Source organism: Polyodon spathula, chromosome 5, assembly GCF_017654505.1.
Source record: "Polyodon spathula isolate WHYD16114869_AA chromosome 5, ASM1765450v1, whole genome shotgun sequence".
Lineage (NCBI taxonomy): Eukaryota > Metazoa > Chordata > Actinopteri > Acipenseriformes > Polyodontidae > Polyodon > Polyodon spathula.
The window spans coordinates 74,889,764-74,909,064 of record NC_054538.1 but is presented as its reverse complement, the minus strand read 5'-3'; the positions used below and the strand labels follow the sequence as shown (position 1 = coordinate 74,909,064).

At 37.4% G+C, this 19,301-nt stretch overlaps 1 protein-coding gene across 1 annotated transcript in view; it reads left to right on the top strand.

The window, feature by feature from the left end:
* The window catches only part of wdr27 (WD repeat domain 27), a 114,774-nt gene that overhangs the window by 55,413 nt on the left and 40,060 nt on the right, over positions 1 to 19,301 (top strand). Inside the window, exon 23 of the mRNA XM_041251330.1 lies at positions 6,456 to 6,562. Coding sequence (XP_041107264.1) covers positions 6,456 to 6,562 — 107 coding nt within the window. The remainder of the gene's footprint in view (positions 1 to 6,455; positions 6,563 to 19,301) is intronic.

The window sequence follows — 19,301 nt, the reverse complement described above, 5'->3', positions numbered from 1 at the left end:
TTGCTGATAGTGGATATAAAATCTGGTGCAGCTGGTGTTGTTGAAAAAAGATGAAATGGCCATAGGAAAGGTGGCCTACATATTATTTAACATGCTTGAAAAAATCTGCAGTGCTTTATTTTATAGTAATATTTTTGTGATATCTACACTAAGTACAATTATAGATTAACGTGTCTTTGTATACCAGGCATCTTTTTTTGGAACTTAACTAGGTTTTAAACACGTGTTGACCTTTTTATAACCTACAGTATATATAGTTGTCCCTTTATTCTGACTTGGCTGTTTTTTTCATGTTGTTCCAATGGACACAGGGCACACTGCCTGGGTACAACTGTATTTAACAATCCTGCTTAAAGTTCAAAATCGCAAATGTGAACGTCTCTCCCATGACATGAAGATAGTTATTGCAGCCTTTTGCAGAATGAATTGAAATAAAGCCATGCCACTAAATAATGAGACTGTTTTTTCAAATTTGAAAGGATATTCTGTATGAGTTTATTTATTGGGATTTAGTTCTTTCAGTAGAAGCCAAGGTGGTATTTCTTTTTTCTGATATCCTGTATACATTTGTTTTTCCCCCAGTGCTATAAGACACCTGAAAAATGCTGAAGGTGTTTGTCTGCTTTTGAGAATAGACGTCTTGGAGAAAGCACATATTGGAGAAATTATGTACTGTGACTTAGCCAGTAAGGCTGTGCTTCAAACCTTAAAATTATTTGATTTGGTGGTAATTATCATTCAGCTGGCACACTTTAATCTTACAAAGATCCCAGGGATCCAAACAACTAGTTCAGTACTTGTCCCTTCCTTTGCAGATCTCTGGAGCTTAAGAGTGAAGCTAGTAGTCTTGCTGTTGAATCCTTGCTGTGTGCAATTTTAAGACTTTAAAGAGAAAAAATGAGAAGAAATGTATAACTACTGTGCATGTCCCTCAGCTCCTTTAGTGATATTAGTTTATTGTTTATCATTCCGCATATTTTGCTTCAGAAGGACAAGACTTTCACATCTCTTCTGTCTGAAGGACCCCTCCAATTTGATGTAGGGTCCATCAGTTTGAAATAAGAATCTGCAGGTGGCCAGATGGAATGCCGTGCTCTGTACCATGTTAGCATTTTTTTTTTATTATTATTTTTTTTAATTAAATAATACAGCTGTCTCCGTGTATAGGAACACCTTATAAGAGAACACTTTGCCTAACGTTGATTTATTAATATCTTTCCAGAACCGCCCTCATTGAATTGTTTTGTATTCGACTTGACCTCGTCGCTAAAAAATGGCATGTAAACAAACGTCAAAATGCGCGTATGTTTCTCTTGCTACAAAAAGTCGGAAATTGTTCGAGCTCTTGAAAAAAATGGTGTTTTCTGTTCTGTTGAGTTGCTTCACCATTTTGTTAAATAATCTGCATGTCTTTTGTATTGCTGCTGCATTTTTTTTACATTTGTAGGAGTGCTATGTTAATTTAGTTTGACAGTTAGTTTATTAACGTTAGTTATCTGTATTATTATTGTCTTTATAAGTTATCGTTATTATTATTGTTGTTGTTGTTATTATTATTATTATTATTATTATTATTATTATTATTATAGTTTATTAACATATACTTGCCTATTGCTTTTCTTTTATTCAGTTCATTTCATATGTTGATGCATGTGCGTCATGACAAGTAATACATATTTATTGATTCATATTGTGTCTGGTGGTCAACTCCGTCTTAGAGAACACTTCGGCTAAGAGAACACTTTGCTTGCTTCCCAAGGGGTGTTCTCTTTGCTGGAGACTACTGTAATACAGACAATAGATAATGTGTTGCATACATTCATTGTAGAAGACAGGATCATTTTGCAAAATGTTTTAATAATACAGGATTTTTTTTTATTATTATTATTTTAGTATTACTACATGTACCACTATTGATTGTTTTGTAGTTATGGATCATTAATATCTTACTGAAGAAAACCATGCTGTGAACTTGTTTTATGGAAACTCAAGTGAGACGGATAACTTGTTCATTTGTTTAATCTTTTAGTGTTTTAAGGTAATAAATAAGCTCCTGATAATTCAAACTTCAGATGTAAAACATGGTTTATGCTTCAGACATCCTGCTTTTAGATGCAGCAGGACAATGTATGAAACAACCAGTTGGTATACTTTAACATTTTCTAAATATTTTGCAACCATTATGCGGAAGCCACAAAATATCTGGAAATGTAATTTGCTTAACCACTCAGACAGTAAAGTGTGGTACTGAAAGGAATGTAGTCCTTTCAGTAAATGTAGTGCTTTTCCTGTGCCAAGCTATAAGTCATCTGTTTTATCTTAAGCATCACGTGACAGATGTTAAGCTTTGCTTCATTCCTTTGTGGCAAAAATGCTCTGTTATTTGCATGAAACCTATAGTACACGCAATAGCAGTCTCTCTGTATACCATCTATGTGTTTGCTCACAACTGGCTAACTTTTTAAATTTCCTTCTGTTACAGCTAGATTAATGCTGCAGATTTGGACATGCAATATATTTGTGTTCATGCAATGCATTAATAACAGTGGTAATAAGTAAAATCCCTACATTTCTTATTTTTGGGTTGGGCGACCAAATTGCACACAGGTAGTGCATAAGAAGAATGTATTGTAATGAAATCTGAAGGCAATATGGATCAGTTGCAAACTGATGTATGGTTATTGCTATCCTGTATAGCATAACCCACAAATTCTGTTATATTTATTTGCGTAGGTATGAAACTCAAGAGGATATCATATCATAAATATATTATATGTGTGTGGTGCGAATTGGCACCCTGAGCCCGGGGTGTCAATAAAAAGGAAGCATGAGAGAGCGACTGGGAGACTGTGAATGTCAGTTCAGCTGCTGTATTAGTAACACATAATATCAGACAATGTGACTGGCAACAAAAACCTTGCTTAAACTAAATTAGAAGTACAAAAAATGACTACCAAACACAATCATTTTGATGGACGACTTCTTCACAATCACTATAATCAGATGTTTCCCCATCTTGTCTGTGGTATTGGGTAATGAAGAATAGGGTTGTGAAAAACTGCGTTTGACATTTAACTACAAAAATCGCAGCAAAACGTTGCCTGTACAAAACACAGCGAATAAACACTGTAGTGTGATTTAGCCCTTAACTGTCACTTAGATTAGTTACTTGTTAACTGAATTTATTTGAATAAGATCCATGTATGAATGTTTTAACAGAAGGTTGGCAGAAGGAGTGATGAAATGGATCATTTTAAGTCACTGATAATTTATGAGCTTAATAAAACAAAGTTAGTATTCGTGTGTTTTTCATGGCAAGGTAAATAAAAAAAGCCCCGTCTGTTTGATGTATAAATTTCCATTAGCCATATTCAGTTGTTTTGTGACCCTGTTGCTGGTTCTTGGGTGCTTGTATGCCTTTATGGAAGCAGCTTGGACGTGCAACAGGAGACACGTTGCTAAGGAAGTAATTGAGCAGGTAGGCTCACCCGGCGCTGAGCTGACTGGGAGGTCCGGATTGGCTGGGGGATGTGCCCAGGGAGGCTGCACCACAGCTCGAGGCAACTGCACTGCCGTGCTACACAGAGGGGCGCTTTGTTGGCATCAGGGAGGAGAGCATCTGCTCCGCAGGATTAACTACACAAAACCCTTCCACCCCATGACAGTACTTGTGAAGGCATTTGAAAAGGCCGTTTGAAGAGGCAGGAGTTGCTGTAATTTTTAACTTTGTTTTCTTTTCTTTATTAAATCTGACACTAGGGCTACCATTGCTGTTACCCTAGTGTTAGCACTTGTGTTAATTAAATCTGCACTCCTGTGCCGCGTGTCAACACCTTGTGCTCTGTGTCTGCTTCAGTATTGTTCAGTGACGACCCACACATGTAACAACCCCACCTGTTTCAGTATGCCAAGCATTTTTCTTGTATTGGCAACCTGAATTTAAAAAGAATATATGATAAAAATCATACTCCAGTTATCATGACTACCTTGTAATCTATTCAGACACAATACTTTGACTTAAGTAACTTCCCATTGGGGGTCCTATTTTATTACTGGATAAGCTTCTGTGTTTTGTGCCATCTCCAAACAGGGCCATGTTATAATGTGACTGTTGTAACTGTTAAAGGGAAACCAAGATTTTACTATCAATCACAGGTTGTGGTGGTGATTGCAGTGAGCAGAGAATGTTTAAAGGTATGATGTGTGAGATTTCGACAGTAACTTTTTTAATGAAGCACCATGATGCTAATTCATGAATTTTGCATAGTTATTGTGTAGTTCCCTTTCAAGTGTGAATTGTTACCATTACTGAATGGGTATTTACCTCCTAAAGAACCAAAACCTGAATAAAATATATCAAAGCTGCTCATAGAGCCTGTTACGCAGTCATGGCCCGCCCCGAGGGCGTACAGACCTCCGTGCCATGTTTCCTTTCAAGAACTGACCTGACAGGAGGGGCCTATCAGATAAGTACTTGTTGCTTATGACTGTATAATTGTCTGTAATTATTGTGTTTTACATAATTTATGCGATAATTTATTTACACTTTTCTTTTAATTTAATTGTATTAATTATGCGTATATTGTGCACTACAGCCTGTTTGTTACGTCCCACTGTGGCCTTGTGCCCCACGTGAAGCCGTGGCTTAAGTCTCCCCTTCCCTAAGATTAAGAAACGGAAGTTGGCTGACTTTGTGCTCTCTCCCCAGGCTGCAATAGCTCCAGCTGGAGTTATTTTATTCTCGTTTTGACTTCGGCCAAAATTATGAGACGGTTTGTATAATTGAATTGTTATTACTGTATTTTGTATGAGAGAAATATTTTCTTTTCTCTTTGTATTTTTCTGTAAAAAATACAGAAAACCCAGTCTTTCTTTTTGAGATCCAGTCGTTCTGGCTATAGCTCCTGCTGTTTCCTGGTCCATGGACACCATAAATAGCGTGCACGATGCTGAGAAGCTGGGCCTTGCCCAATTTCCACCAGAGGAGGCTTCAGTTGCCACAAGCAATTGGTACAGGAGCCTAATTTAGTGCACCTGTCCAAGGACTGTATCTGCCCTAACAAACATGATCGTCAAGTGTGCCTATTCTGCCAGTGCGTTTGCTTCACGGCCGGGCAACTTTAATAGTATTCTGGTAGCCTACCAGTCCTATTTGCCACAGGCCCAGGGAGCCATCTGGAGTATTGGCATTAGTGCACCATGGACACGGTCCCTCTCCCTTTCGGGGTGTGCCTGTAACATAAGTCACGGACCCACAGGACGCCATTGTGGTGTCTCAGAAGGTAGCAGCTCTGCTGCAAAAAACTGGCTATTCGCATGATCAACCCCCTCCAGTTGGAGGAAAGGTTCTACTCCAGCTACTTAAAAGTGCCCTAGCAGGAGGGTGGCCTCAGACCAATTATGAGTCCTTAGGCCTCAGACTAATTATGACAATCTTGCAAATTCTGAGTAGTTTTTTGACTCCGCTTGACAGGAAGAAAGAGTAACAGTAGACATCTGATGAACAGTAGGCATCTGGGGAGTCTCATGCCCAAGTGTGACTTCACTGTTTAGTCTACATGTTTTGGCCTCATTTTAAATCGAGCATTGCTACTCCCATCAGTTGAGTTTTAGTAGCATGATAGACAGGAGCATGGAGGAAACAACTCAGAGCTACATAGCAGACAGACAGACGAAGAAAGCCTCAGAAGCCATACTTTCAAAAACTACCACGTAAGACTAAATACAGTAACCGCGCATTAAGTTCTAATGCCTTTTTCTAAAAGTGTATAGTTGAGGCATAAACAGGAACGTAATCAATGTAATATTAGGGCAGTTAAATTAGAGCTATGGCTGAGCAAAAGTTTGGTACAGTAATCTATTGTGTATCCGCCTGTCACATATCTGCCCTAACCGTTTATCCATCATGATCAAGCTCTTCAGCAAAGTCACACACCTGTACAACTCTAATGCAACATGGCCACAGGAAAGTGAAAGCAAGTTGTGCTGACAGTTTTTTCGAGAACCTACTGTGTAATGTTAGTGTATACAGCACTGTCGCAGGGCATGAGCCAGTCACTGTATATTGTAAATAGTGTGTATTCATTGTAATTAATTAATGAAGTACTTGATGCTCCTGGGAGAGCCTGCCTGCTGTGTGGATTACCAGGTGTGGAATCTAAAAAGGTTCCATTTATGAAAGAATTTTATGAAAAGATTATTTTTGCTGTAACATCATAACATAAATGGTTATCTGTAACACCCTTAGACCTCCCCCTCCCCCCCACCCGTGGGCAGGTGAACTTGAAATTAACTTTTTGTTTGTTCTGTCATGTATTGTGTTACAGATATTTTATTGTATTCCCAAAATGAGGCAACTGAAGTACAGTAAAAACTGTCTAGGGGGTAATTTAAGGGCAGCTGGCTCTTTGAGCTAATATATATATATATATTTTTTTTTTTTTTTTTTTTTATAGGCTTACGTATTTGGCTATCGTATATCCGTAGCAGCAGCTTTATCCACAAGCTCTCCAGACATACAGATACTGTGATCAATGTGGCATTTAATCCGCTTTCACCGAAGGTAAGTGCTCATTTGCGTGCAGTTCATTCGGATCAGATGTAATTCTCAAATCTACTAATGTTAGAAATTCAACAAAAATGACTTTGGATAAAAAATGATGATTTAAGTGGATCCGGTAAACTGATGTTCAGTCTATTATAAAATCTCATTATGTGTGGTGAATATACTGTATGTATTGACACATTTATAAAATCTCATTATGCTTGGTGAATATACTGTATATATTGACACATTTATAAAATCTCATTATGCTTGGTGAATATACTGTATGTACACATTTTGGGTAAACATGGTTTTGGTCACATATAGGGCCTCATTTGCGAAAGGGTGCTAAACTTTATGGTGCACGATAATTGAAATTACTGAGCACGTTAATGATTTCCATATTTACTATTGCAATTTTATTAATTATCACGCGAAATAGTGGGCATATTATGGTGCATGCTAATTTTATTGTGTCATACTGTGGTAATCCAAATAAATATGTGATTTGTATGGTAATGCATGATAATGTATTTAATTGAGGCATCCCGCTCTGATTTCCATTACATGAGAGTAGATGTTGAACTTCATGCTGATTTGAACTCGGCTCTCGCCAAGATAAGCACCAACTAAGACGTAGCTTTGCAGTAAACTAGTGTGATCCATCTGCATTTCCATCCATTTGCGTTGTTTTCCATCTGATGATGTAGATATCCTTCTGTCTGGTGTTGATTGCTGAAGTGTAATGCTGGCTCCAGGGATCAGCTCATTTTGCCTCCCCAGCGTATCAGCACACACAACGGCTGCGATGCTGTCTCCGGGGATCAACCCAGTGCGGTCTCCCCAGCGCATCAGCATGACAACCGTCTGGGTTGAGCTAAGTAGGGTACATCTCTGGGGTCTTCAAGTGGGCACCTTCCATCCTTGGTGTCCCAGCATCACCCCCCTCCATCCCCCACTCAGCTCAGCCCAGCTTACATACCTGTACATCAGCTTTGCTTTCTTTCTATTGTGCTTGAGATCCCCATCCAGAATCTTATCTGAATAATAATGAGCTTTATTCAGACCGTATTTACTAAAGAGCAATAATTGTATTGTGCATATTAAAATGAGCGATAATTAGTTTGTTTAGACAGCAGGCTTGAACCACTGATAGGTGTGCTATTTAAACCAATTTTTTCTCGTCTGAAAACTAGCAATGTGCAGTTTTTGATTCTTTTTACTGACTTGATTTGTTTATTTTATTCAGTTTAGTGAGTCAGTTCAACAGATTTGTTAGTATGATTCATTGATTCACTAAAGCGAAATAAATACATCTTTCTGAATTACTTGATTATGAAAATTTGTTTGAATGGAGAAATCTGGCAGTAAGGGCCATTTAAGTTAAGATTGTTTACTTGGTGGGCCGCACCGTAAAAAAAAAAAATTTTAATATATATATATATATATATATATATATATATATATATATATATATATATATATATATATATATATATGTGAAAATGTCCATATAAATTGTATGTAGGCCAGTATACTCAAATATAATATGCTACTTTACGCAAAATACATTAACTAGAAGCAGCTTTCCTAGAACACTGACAAAAAACTGAATTTCACAAATTGAATACAAGGGAGGAAATAGAAGAGTATGTTACTTTCAATGGAAATCTCAAACAGAAAAAAAAAAAAAAAAAAAAAAAAAAAAAATATAATGCCAAATCTCAATATTTAACTTATTTTAACTTATATTCCAAAATGTAACGTTTTTTAACAGTACTAAAAAAAAAAAAAGATACCGACAAGATATGAAAATAATTACCACTTTTGAAATATACCTTTTTAAAATAATCATCTGGCTAACGATTTTGGAATCTTCTGTGTTCCTTTTCACTCCCGTGACATCTCCAATTACTTTTTCGCCACTGATTATAAATTTTACACAAAGTAAAATAAATAGTTTAAACACCCTTCGCTTCGCTATCCTAATCAAAATTATGTGGGCTTGAGCAAATGGATCTTGTGTGCTGTTTGATTTGTTCTTTTACTACCTCTGTGAGCTGTGATTGGCTTAATGGAAATGTCATTCATACAATGCAGACTGCACATGTTGAATACCTGGGTTATATTAAAGAAGCAGGTTGTTCGTACATCAATGCAATTTTATAAACTAATGGACGGCTGCCAGATATTGCTCTGCGGTCCGTATGTTTTACTCCCATGCTTTAGAGTAGTAACTGTTTATTTGAAACTATGTCATTCAGCTTTAACTGCAACCTATTTAATAAACTGCAATTTACACAAAAAGCCCTGCTAAAGCTCAGACGGAATTATATTACATTTCCCACACAGAGGACAGGTTTGCTCTTTCGGGTGGCACTGCCAACAAGCAAGAAAATTGAGGCTACAACTCATCAGTCAATATTTCTTGAGTAAACAGAACAAAAAGAAAGATACACCATTGCACAGTATTACTTTTACTGTATATGCATTAAAGGAGAAAGGAAAAGGGCCTTTTTTGGTTTTGTTTTAAGTCAGACAAGGAATACAAATTAAAAGGTAAGCAGTGCAGTTTCACTTTACGTTGCCTCTGCCTCTCCCCTGCTGAGTGCTGTGTCTGTTGATCGCTAATTTTTTGTCAATGTAGTCCACCTCCAACTTCACAATAAGCTACTGACCAAAAGAGCTAGGACTGCTGGGGCTTTTGATATAACGGTGGTCATGGGTAAGTCTCTGACATTATTGTGCACATTAAATTAATGCTCACAATACATGCATCGTGCACAGTATGGTATGCAAATTAGCCAAATACTGTGCATGTAAATTAATGCGTTATCTGTTAGTAAATGGGGCAGTAAACTCCAAATTTAGTGCCCTTTCGTAAATGAGGCCCATAGTCTAGAGGCTCACTATTCTCGTGCATTGTATCTGGTAAATTAATTACTGTCTGAAGATGTTCTGTTGGTTAGTGGAAGTGTACTTTCAAACTTGTGTTAAGTGAGTATGATGTAAATCTGTAATGATTCCTTCAATGGTCTGTTTCACAATCTGTAGAGCCTGGGCATCCTAATTTTGATTGTCATCTCAAACACTTCGCTGTGCATTGTTGTCAGCAGGTGAGGAAATAGATCTAATTTCATGGTAATTAATACCTAGGAGACCTTAAGTTAAATAAACATTCCTGTTAGCTCCAGACTTCTCCACGCCCAACATCCAGAGATTTCAAAGTTCCCTCCACAACATGCTGTTTATTTTTCTGAAGCTGAAGTAGGTTTCAGTGTCATTTACAGGACCCATCATTCACCTCATCAGAGCTGCCCTATGTTCCCCGGTTGAGAGCACTTGTTTATTTAGTTATTAAATATACAGTTATTTTACTAAGAAAATCTCTTGGGGACTTTAAGTATTTATGTATAAGAGTTGCTGTATCACTAGACAAACTGCCTGGGGGGAAAGGCACAGAGTTAATGTAAATTATTCTTAAATAATTTAAACACCCTTTTTTGGGGGTTAATTATTCAAAATTGTTCAAAAGTTTCTCTTGAACTCAGCTTTATCAGCTTTCATCCACCGGTATATTTTGTGGTGTATTTCAAATGTACTAAGAAGACCATAGGTTGATGTCCATGTCATTAAATTAGTGTATATGGCTGTGCTTTTTGAATCTGTACAATATCTTGTTTTTAACAATAAGTAAAAACAATGTGTGTGGATTTGTGATTAATGTGGATAATACCATTGGATATTATGCTTTAAGAAAATCTTTCATTCTGAATAATGATGCACAGCACAGATGTATCCAGGTTTCTTCCTGGTTATATTGATTCATAATGGGGGTGCATGCAAGCAATATGGGGGCACAAATGAGGAACTCACAAGTGTGCTTAGGCAGTCATTGACATCTGGTGTGATGCCACTCTTACTCTTTTAGAGATATAATTAGACCTTGCTTTATCCAGGCTATAATTCGAAATTGTTTCAGAGTGTAGGCAGGTGTCCAATCCATAGTTACATTCACTGTGGGTGATTTAAACAGGCATCCATGAGTACAGGTGCCTCAACAAATTCGGGGGATTTGCAGTTTGAAAGAGAACAGCTTGTTTGGCTCAAAACTAATAGACACTCAAAGCCAAATCGAGGAGTCGTAAAGAACTCAAAGCCCTTACCGAGGTCCAAGCCAGACAGTCAAAATGCTGATCTAACTGGGTCAAGGTAGCTCAGGGCCAGCCACTGAACTCTCAACTGCTTTTCAAGGCCAGACTTAGACAAAATACTTGAAATAAGTTGTCCATCTTTTTAACAGAAAAACATGTAAAAAAGCTGAAGGCCTTTCTTCTCAATACTTAATGTCAGGATTTCGCCATGAACTGCAGGTCCTCATATCCAATATCAGATTAGTATTTCTAGAGACAACAAGGTTAATGATGCTTTAGGTTATGCTGCTGCTGCATGCTTTTACAATTACTGTACATGCATAGAGGAAGGAATACACAAAGGGATTCACCCCGGAGGAAGTGTTATAAAACTATAAACAAGTCTGTGGAAGGGGTGTGGGTAATTCACTGACCAGGAGACAGACAGGTGTATTTGGAAACACCACACAGGTGCCCAGTTTTATTTTTAGACAGTTCTTACTTTTTCTGGCAGAGGGCACTGTTGACCGTGGGCTGCCTATCAACGATGATAGACAGCACCACGGAAATACCACAGCTGGTACGTGAACAGGAAGGGCACTCGCAGGTGGTCAAAGAAATAATAATGAAAACAGAAGACGAAAAGAACAAGGGAAAATAAAATAGTAATAAAACTACAAATAAAAGGTGCTGCACTCGGCAGCGTTATCCCGGTCGCCGCTACCCGCACGACCCGGATCACCGTCCTACTCTGTCGGCTATCTAGTCTGCTCTTTTACAATACGCCGGGGTCTGCCCAAGGGTTCCCCGCTCTCTCTCTTTCTCGCTGTGAATTTCTTTTCTCCCGGCTGATTCCCGGTCCTGAATCAAAGCTTCCGCACTCTTGGTGCGTCTAAGTGGGCAGACCTGAGGAAACAACAGAGCGTTATTTTATAGGGCCATCAATCACCCAAGACCCGCCTCCCAGCCATTCAGAGAGGGGGAAAGTCCACACACACCCTTTCCCACCTCCCCGTGTCATTGCCATGACTCACAGGCGGCTGTTGGGCGACTGCCGCCCTCTTCCTGCAGCCCGTGAACACGCCAGCAGAGTCAGCACAGATCTCTCCCTGTTACAAAGTCTTACAGTGTTTCCAGGCAATAATAAAATGGTGTAATCTTTTTTGCTGCATGCTTCTCTTACCAAAACAGTGCAGCATCAAGCAGCAGTTACTGCAGCAAATTCAAGTTATTTACTACTGTAGAACTATCAGGCACTGCAAGGTTTGCTTCACTGCTGTTGAAAGAGTGGCCAAGGATTAGTATCAAGATAGGTGTTTCCACAGCATGGTTCTGCAGAAGATCAAGATTTACAATGGAGGCATAGAATGACAGAAAGGACACATATTTGAAGTAGATGCAATTTCAGGGTGTAAGGGCAGACCAGCTGAAGCACTCGGATGTAAATTCCTCAGTTCTCATAACTATCTTTCTTGTTTTGAAGAGTTTTGAGGAATGCATGTAGGGTCAAAAGTGTAGAATTCATACAGACAACAAAGGGAATTTGAATGTCTAAATCAGTAGGGGCCATACAATCCAGGAGTTAACCCAAAGGAGTGCTAATATTGCTCTAAATAACCTTAAAAGGCAACTGAGTTCAGAATAAAAAATATTAAATCAGTCAATACCTTCGTTAATATGTCAGTCTCTATCTGTCTATCTTAAATCTGTAATTATGTAGTTAATTCAGATATTGAAAAGGTAATGCACATATTTCAATTATACATTTACAAACATATACATTATACAATTATATATATACACACACACACACACACACACACATATATATATCTATATATATATATATATATATATATATATATATATATATATATATATATATATATACACACACAGAAGATCATGCAATGCAGAATTGTAGACATTTGTAACTGCTGAGAACTTTATCACATGTGTGATATGTCCAAGGCCATTTCCAAAATTGTAAGATGGATGTCATTATCACCATGTATTTTAGTCTGAAACAAATAGCGTATTGGATATTTATTTATTTATTTAAACGCTTTAAATTGACATACTCAGTCAGCCAAATTATAATGTTAATGTTAGTTTTCATCAGTTTCTTCATCAAGTTGATGAACTGCTATGGGATTACAGCATCCCTCCTCTTCCTGGCATGGGTAAATGTCAATACATTGCAGATTTTCCTGGCAACACGTACATCTTGTTAAAGAACAGCAGAGACTGTGGTACTGCAGGAGCATACAAGATCCTGTAAAAGTTCATAAGCTGTTGGGCCTACAAAAAACACTGGCACCATACCAGGGTCTTTTATTCTCCACCCACTTTGCTAGGCCAGTGTTCTTTTTTGTTGACAGTTTAACTCGCAGTGTATTCAAATTGTCATTTTTTTTGTTTTTCTTGTCCTTAGGTTCATACATTATAGCTATCAGCTTGCGAGCTGAATAGATAATTTCTTCCTCATAATTTCCCCCGAGCGATACAAGATCTTTGTCTGGGCCTTTTTCTTGAATTATTTTTAAAAACTTTTTTTTTCTTCCTTTTCCAAAAAATGAAAATGTTGGGTCACATCCAGTGAGGGCATGAACAGCAGGATGTGTATTACAAAATACTACAGACAACAGTCGACATATTTCATGAACTGGAATAAAACGACACAGGTCTGTTGTACTCCTACTTCAATCCAGAATTTAATATGTTCCATCTGGGGAAAGTAATGAATTGCCAGAACTAAAACATCAGTATCTGGTGTTCTCTTCTAGCTCACCTTTTGTGCTTATCTCTTTGAATTGTTTGAATAACAGCCATGGCATCTCTGATATATAGTGTGGTGTCTTTGTTGTATTCAGGCATGCTGGTTACTTTTATTGCTTCTTCCTCCAGCTTATGTCCAAGTTCAGCTTTATTAGATTTTCTCACAGTTCCATCCTCATGAAATAGAGATGTAGGTACTGGTCAAATAGGGTGAGCAACACTTTCTATGTTAACATCTTCACAATAACTTGCAAGTTAGTTAGTGCTCAGCAAAAGACCAGTTCTGGACTTATCTGGACAGCTGTTATCTTTCCTTCTGTGCACTGAATCTTGGTCTTTTTACTCAAGGCAAAGTGTGTTTGAAAACAAACATTGGATGTATTTATAGGCTTTTGATGCCATGGTAACCACACATTTATTTCTCTTTAAATCTAATGTCTTTGTGATGTCATTTATTATGTAACTAATGATGTAATGATCCACTGTTCTTTTCTATTTAAACCTTCAGGCTTCATGGTATGTAGTCTATTTATCCATTTGTTTTCATTTATTCTTCTATATTGTACGTTATCTAATTTTCTTTTTTTTTTAAACCACAAACTTTTGATCATCCATGGTTTGTTTATTCCTTGTTATGTGCTGAACTATTGGTTCATTTTCTTTTCTTGAGGCATAAGGGTCGTTTCCCTTTCAGAATCATACTTAATCATCCAAAGTCACTCCAGCCCATTTTTGCTCCTCTATTGATTTGGCACATGTGATTCTCCATTGCTGAAACTAACTGTCCTAAGTATACGTAGTTATTGACTTCTTCAAGCTTGATCCTATTGACTTCAATTGCCTGTGGAGTGGTATATTTATTGAACATGACTTGAGTCTTCTTCAAGTTCATTTTCAATCCCGCTTTGATGCTGGCGTCATGTAGTTGTTGTATTCTTGTTTGTAATTCTTCTGGGCACATTGTAAATATTATGATGTTGTCAGCAAATTGTAGGTGATTCCGGTAGGCTCCATTGATTTTCAGCCCCTTAATTTCCCAATCCGGTGTTTTGAAAATGTCTTCTAGGGTGATTGTGAAGATCTTTGGGGAAGTTTCATCTCCTTGACAAACTCATTTTTCAGTCTTGATTTTGTCGCTGTTATATATGGTGCTGATCAAGTCTCTGTATGTTTTCTCAATTCCTTGTTTTTCAGAGAGCTTAATACAGATATTGTGTAAACAGGGTCAAAGGCTTTTTCATAATTGATGTATCCCAAGCAAAGTTGTAGTAGGTACGTGTTGCTGGTTTGAATCACTTGCCGTATAACTTGAAGATGATCCATTGTGCTAAATCAACTTCTGAATCCTGCTTACTCATTTGTGCTGTCAAATTTATCTTGAAGTCTGTTGGTGAGTATCTTAGTAAAAATGTTGTAGATTATAGGAAGTAAGCTAATAGGACTGTAGTTCTTCTTTATATCTCCTTTCTTATGTAAAAGTTTAACCGATGCATTGTTCCAGTCATTTGGCACTTTATTTTGCTTAATACAATCTGTAAAAATATACAACATTATTCTTGTAATTTCTTCACCACCTTCTTTCACAATGTCGATCGTTATGCCATCTTCTCCAGGTGCCTTTCCTGTCTTCATATGATTGATAGGATGTTTCACTTCTTGCTGTAGAAAGTCTGGAACTTCTTCCTCGGATTGCATTTTTTCTGTCTCGTCTTTGTCGTCTGATTCGTTGCTCTTGTCATCATGATATTATTTTCTGTAAAAGTCTTTGACTTTCTTCAAAATCAGTTTGTGGCTGTTGATGACAGTCCCGTCCTCTTGTTTGATTGCTAAAGTTTGTTTTTTCCCCCCCGACGATTAGTCTTTATTTTGCTTTCTTTTCCTTCTTTTCTTCATGAGGTCTTTTGTCTCTTGCGTGATCTTCTGGTCACATTTTGTACTCTGTGTTCCAGTAATGTTTTTTTCTGTTTCTAGAATTTCTTTCATCGCTTCCTCATAGATTTTGTTCACCAGGCTTTGCTTCTGGAGAATATCTACATTGATTCTGTTGGATTTCATCATCACAAGTTTCGCTCTGTCCAGTGCTGTATTTAGGTGTATTTTGTATCTTACAAGTCTGTGGTCACTTCCTCTGTTAAAATTGTTTAGTACTGAGACATCTTGTACGGTGTGTTTCTTGTTGGTGAGTATGTAGTCAATTCCATTCTTCACTCTGTTGTCCATGTCCTAGAAGAAGGTGTTCTTGATGAATAAGTTCTTGTTCTCTGCAAATCTGACTAATCTGTTGCCCCTCTCGCTCCTGTGGACACGCGAAATTTGCAGACCGAATTCTCGTCCACTTGCTGGGCTCCTATTTTGGCGTTGAAGTTACCGATGATGAACTTATAGTGGCTCTTCCCATTTTTATGTAGTTCTTGTACTACTTCAAAAAATCTTCTTACTTCTTCATCTGAATAGCTTGTGGTTGGTGCATATACTTGGATGACCTAAAGTTCATACTCCCTTGAAACTTTTACTGTCAGTCTTACAGACCTCTCTGACATGCTGTCAATATCTACTATGTTATTCTAGATTCTCTTGTGAACAATGAATCCAACGCCTCCCGTTCGTCCATCTGTAGTTACTGGGTAGAAAAGATGTCCTCTCTTGAGTTCTAGTAGTCCTTTGTCTTTTCACCATACTTCGCTTAGTCCTACGATTAGTCCACTTGATTCTTCAAAGTTCTTCTTTCAACCTTTGAAGTTTTGCTTCACCTGAAAGAGATCTGCAGTTGTATGTGGCCAGGGTCAGTGTTCTGTGGCAGCCTAAAATCATAACACTGTGATTCTTAGCACCCTCTGCCTTCATTCCTAACCAGCCGCTGCCTTGGTCATCGGCAATTCAGCCTCTGAAGAATTAAGGCCATGTTTTTGTCTGTGCTTTCATTATGGGGGGGGGGGCCATAACTCACCATGCTGGCCAGGCGGGTTGGTGAGTGCCCCTTCCACTTTGCCGAGTATGTTACTCTTATATATATATTCTGCTGATGATACATTTCAGTCAGCAATTACCATGTCACGTCAAGACACTACATTAGTTATAATACATGCAGATTATATATCAGCAGTCAAAAGCCATGTAGTGAGTGTAGGCGTCTTTGTTTCCAGTCGGTTTACAAAGCTTTAATTGGCTCACTGGATATTAAAGGGTTAATTGGCTGGACTGTGCACAGATCTGCGGCTTGTTCAAGTGCAACGCAAAGAACTGCTACAAATTTTGTAAGCAATATTGATTGGCATAAAACAGTGCAGTGTAGTTTGTTTTTTACAGTGAGAGAACAGGATTCTGAAGTTTGAAAGAAAAAAATATGACACAAAATAATACAAACCTGAGCTGTGTTCGATGCCTTTATAACCATATAATAGAAATTAAAGTTATGTTGTCAAGATGACAAACCTTTTTGGGATTATTCCATACCAAACCAGTCCACTAGCCATGATAATTGCCTTTGTTGAACTATTAGAGTTTTCATTAAGGCATTTTATTTGAAAGTAAGTTATTTACAAGGGAGTTTATTTTTAATAGAGTCTGAAAATCCAAGGCTATGACACAATGAGACAAAAAGGTGATAACTGGGCTGGCATAAGAATTCTCCATGTATTTAGTGCTGAATTATAAAATGATGGCATGACTCTGCTGAACAAATAAATATGAATCTGTGCATTTCATTTTTTTTAGGTTAGCTTTTTGCTTGTTTTTAAAATAAACACTTTAGTATGATTTTTAGCCCGAAATATTGCTGTAACAAGTTTAGATGAGATATGTCAACCAATTTAAACATGCATGTTTCAGTGTCACAGTGTATATATATATAGATATATATATTATATATATTATATATTATATATATATATATATTATATATATATATGTGTGTGTGTGTGTGTGTGTGTGTGTTTGCTCAAAAAGCCAGCTTCTCAAAGGTGAAACTAAAAAAACAAACAAAAGAAATCCCTTAGAGTAATTAGCATGTTAAAACTGTACCAGTTCTCACAGCAGTGTTGAGTAATTTAAGCTGTTCAACTTCTTCTTGTGTTAATGCTGTGTTCCATGTGAATAACCGCAGAATGCCTTTCCCAAAGCAAATTGGAATTATGTTTCATAAAGAAAGAAAGCTGCTTCAGATGTGAAAAAAAAAACCTGGTCTTCAGTATTCCACCAATTCTAGCCAATAAATAATTACCATGAATACGTTTTAATAGCATGACATATATTGTTGTTTTTTTGTTCTTTTTTGATTATTATTAATCTAAAAAGTTAATAAATCCACCTAGTGGATAATACCTGCATATTTAATTAAATAGTTTTTAAATTCACTGCTATTTTGAACATGCCTATATTTAATCCCTATACAGCATTACGTTTTAATGATATACACACATGTAATCTTGCTGTCCAAACCAGTCTCTCAGTGGTTATTTATCCCTAACTGACTGGAAAATATGAAGTGGTAGGGGAGGAGGTGTGGGGGGTATCTGGGAAGCAGCACAGTGAGAGATTCTTTTTTTTGACAGCATTCCGTTTAAATGTAGACATGAATAGCATTAAGATTTTTTTTCTCTTGCATCGGTGCAGTTAATCCTCCTGATATCCGATCTTCATACCTTTGAAGCCGACTGACTTCATAACTTGTGGAATTTATTAAATGTAATTACAGGCTGAGACATTCCAGATTTGAGGGTTAAGGAATGCTGTTCCAGGACGCCACAAAAGCAGAAAAGTTAGAAGCATTTGAAATGACTTGTGCAAGAAGTAGAGGTCAGCTATTAAGTTGTTGGTGTGTGGTATTCCACCATAAGAAAAGTGCAATCCTGCAACCATACCACCTGTAGGTGCCGTCCCTTGGTTGAGACTTTCAATCAAGGTCCTGACTACACTGTGGATGTTAAATATCCCACAGACATCTATTCAAGAAGAACAGGTGTGTTAAATCCCATCTGTTAAATACCCAACAGATGATCTTTCATTTTATTGTTTCAAATATCTGGAATTAACTACTATTCTTCTGGTGATCATTTTGAGATCAATATATATATATATATATTATATATTATATATATCTAGATATATATATTATATATATATATATATATTATATAAAATGTTTATTTTAAAACTTTAAAACTGCTAGTAATAAAAACAGATTTTAACCTTTTTGCGCTTTGCTCTCTGTTTGGTAATAGTTAAGTAAAAGTGCTTATTCTGCGGTGATTTGCAGTTTACTGTAAGGTTACAAGGGTTGAGACTGGAAACCTGGAAGTTACGTGATATCAAGACGTGGAATTCTGATGCATATAACAGGCTTGTGACTCTCTACAACAACAAAACAAAGCATTCAAACCTTGCCATCCTAATGTTAAAGGTGAATTATATTCTTACTTGGAGTTTTTGAATAACACGCTGCATATTTGCTCCCCGACAGACGCGCTTTCACTTCCGTGTCCCCACTCGACCTAGCAGTGAGCTCAAAGTTCAAAGCTGGAATGGGCTGCTAAATAGCAGACTGTCTGATAAGTAGTATTCATCTATAAGCTAAATCATGAAATCCTCGGGGGAAGGACACTCCCATTCCTATAACCTTGCTATTGAGACTGCAAATCTGTTTCTAGTTAAGAATTGGATGGTGGTTTTACAGCCAATGGTGGCATGCACATTTCAGCATGATATGAAGTCTGTTTCCTGATGAGTTTGAATGTGCAGGGGTGGCCAATTCGTAGGGCCCTATGAATTCTGCGAGAACACGGACGGAATCGCGGAATTCAGAGAAAAAAATGGAATTAGGTACCCAAGGACATTACCACAAAATCAGT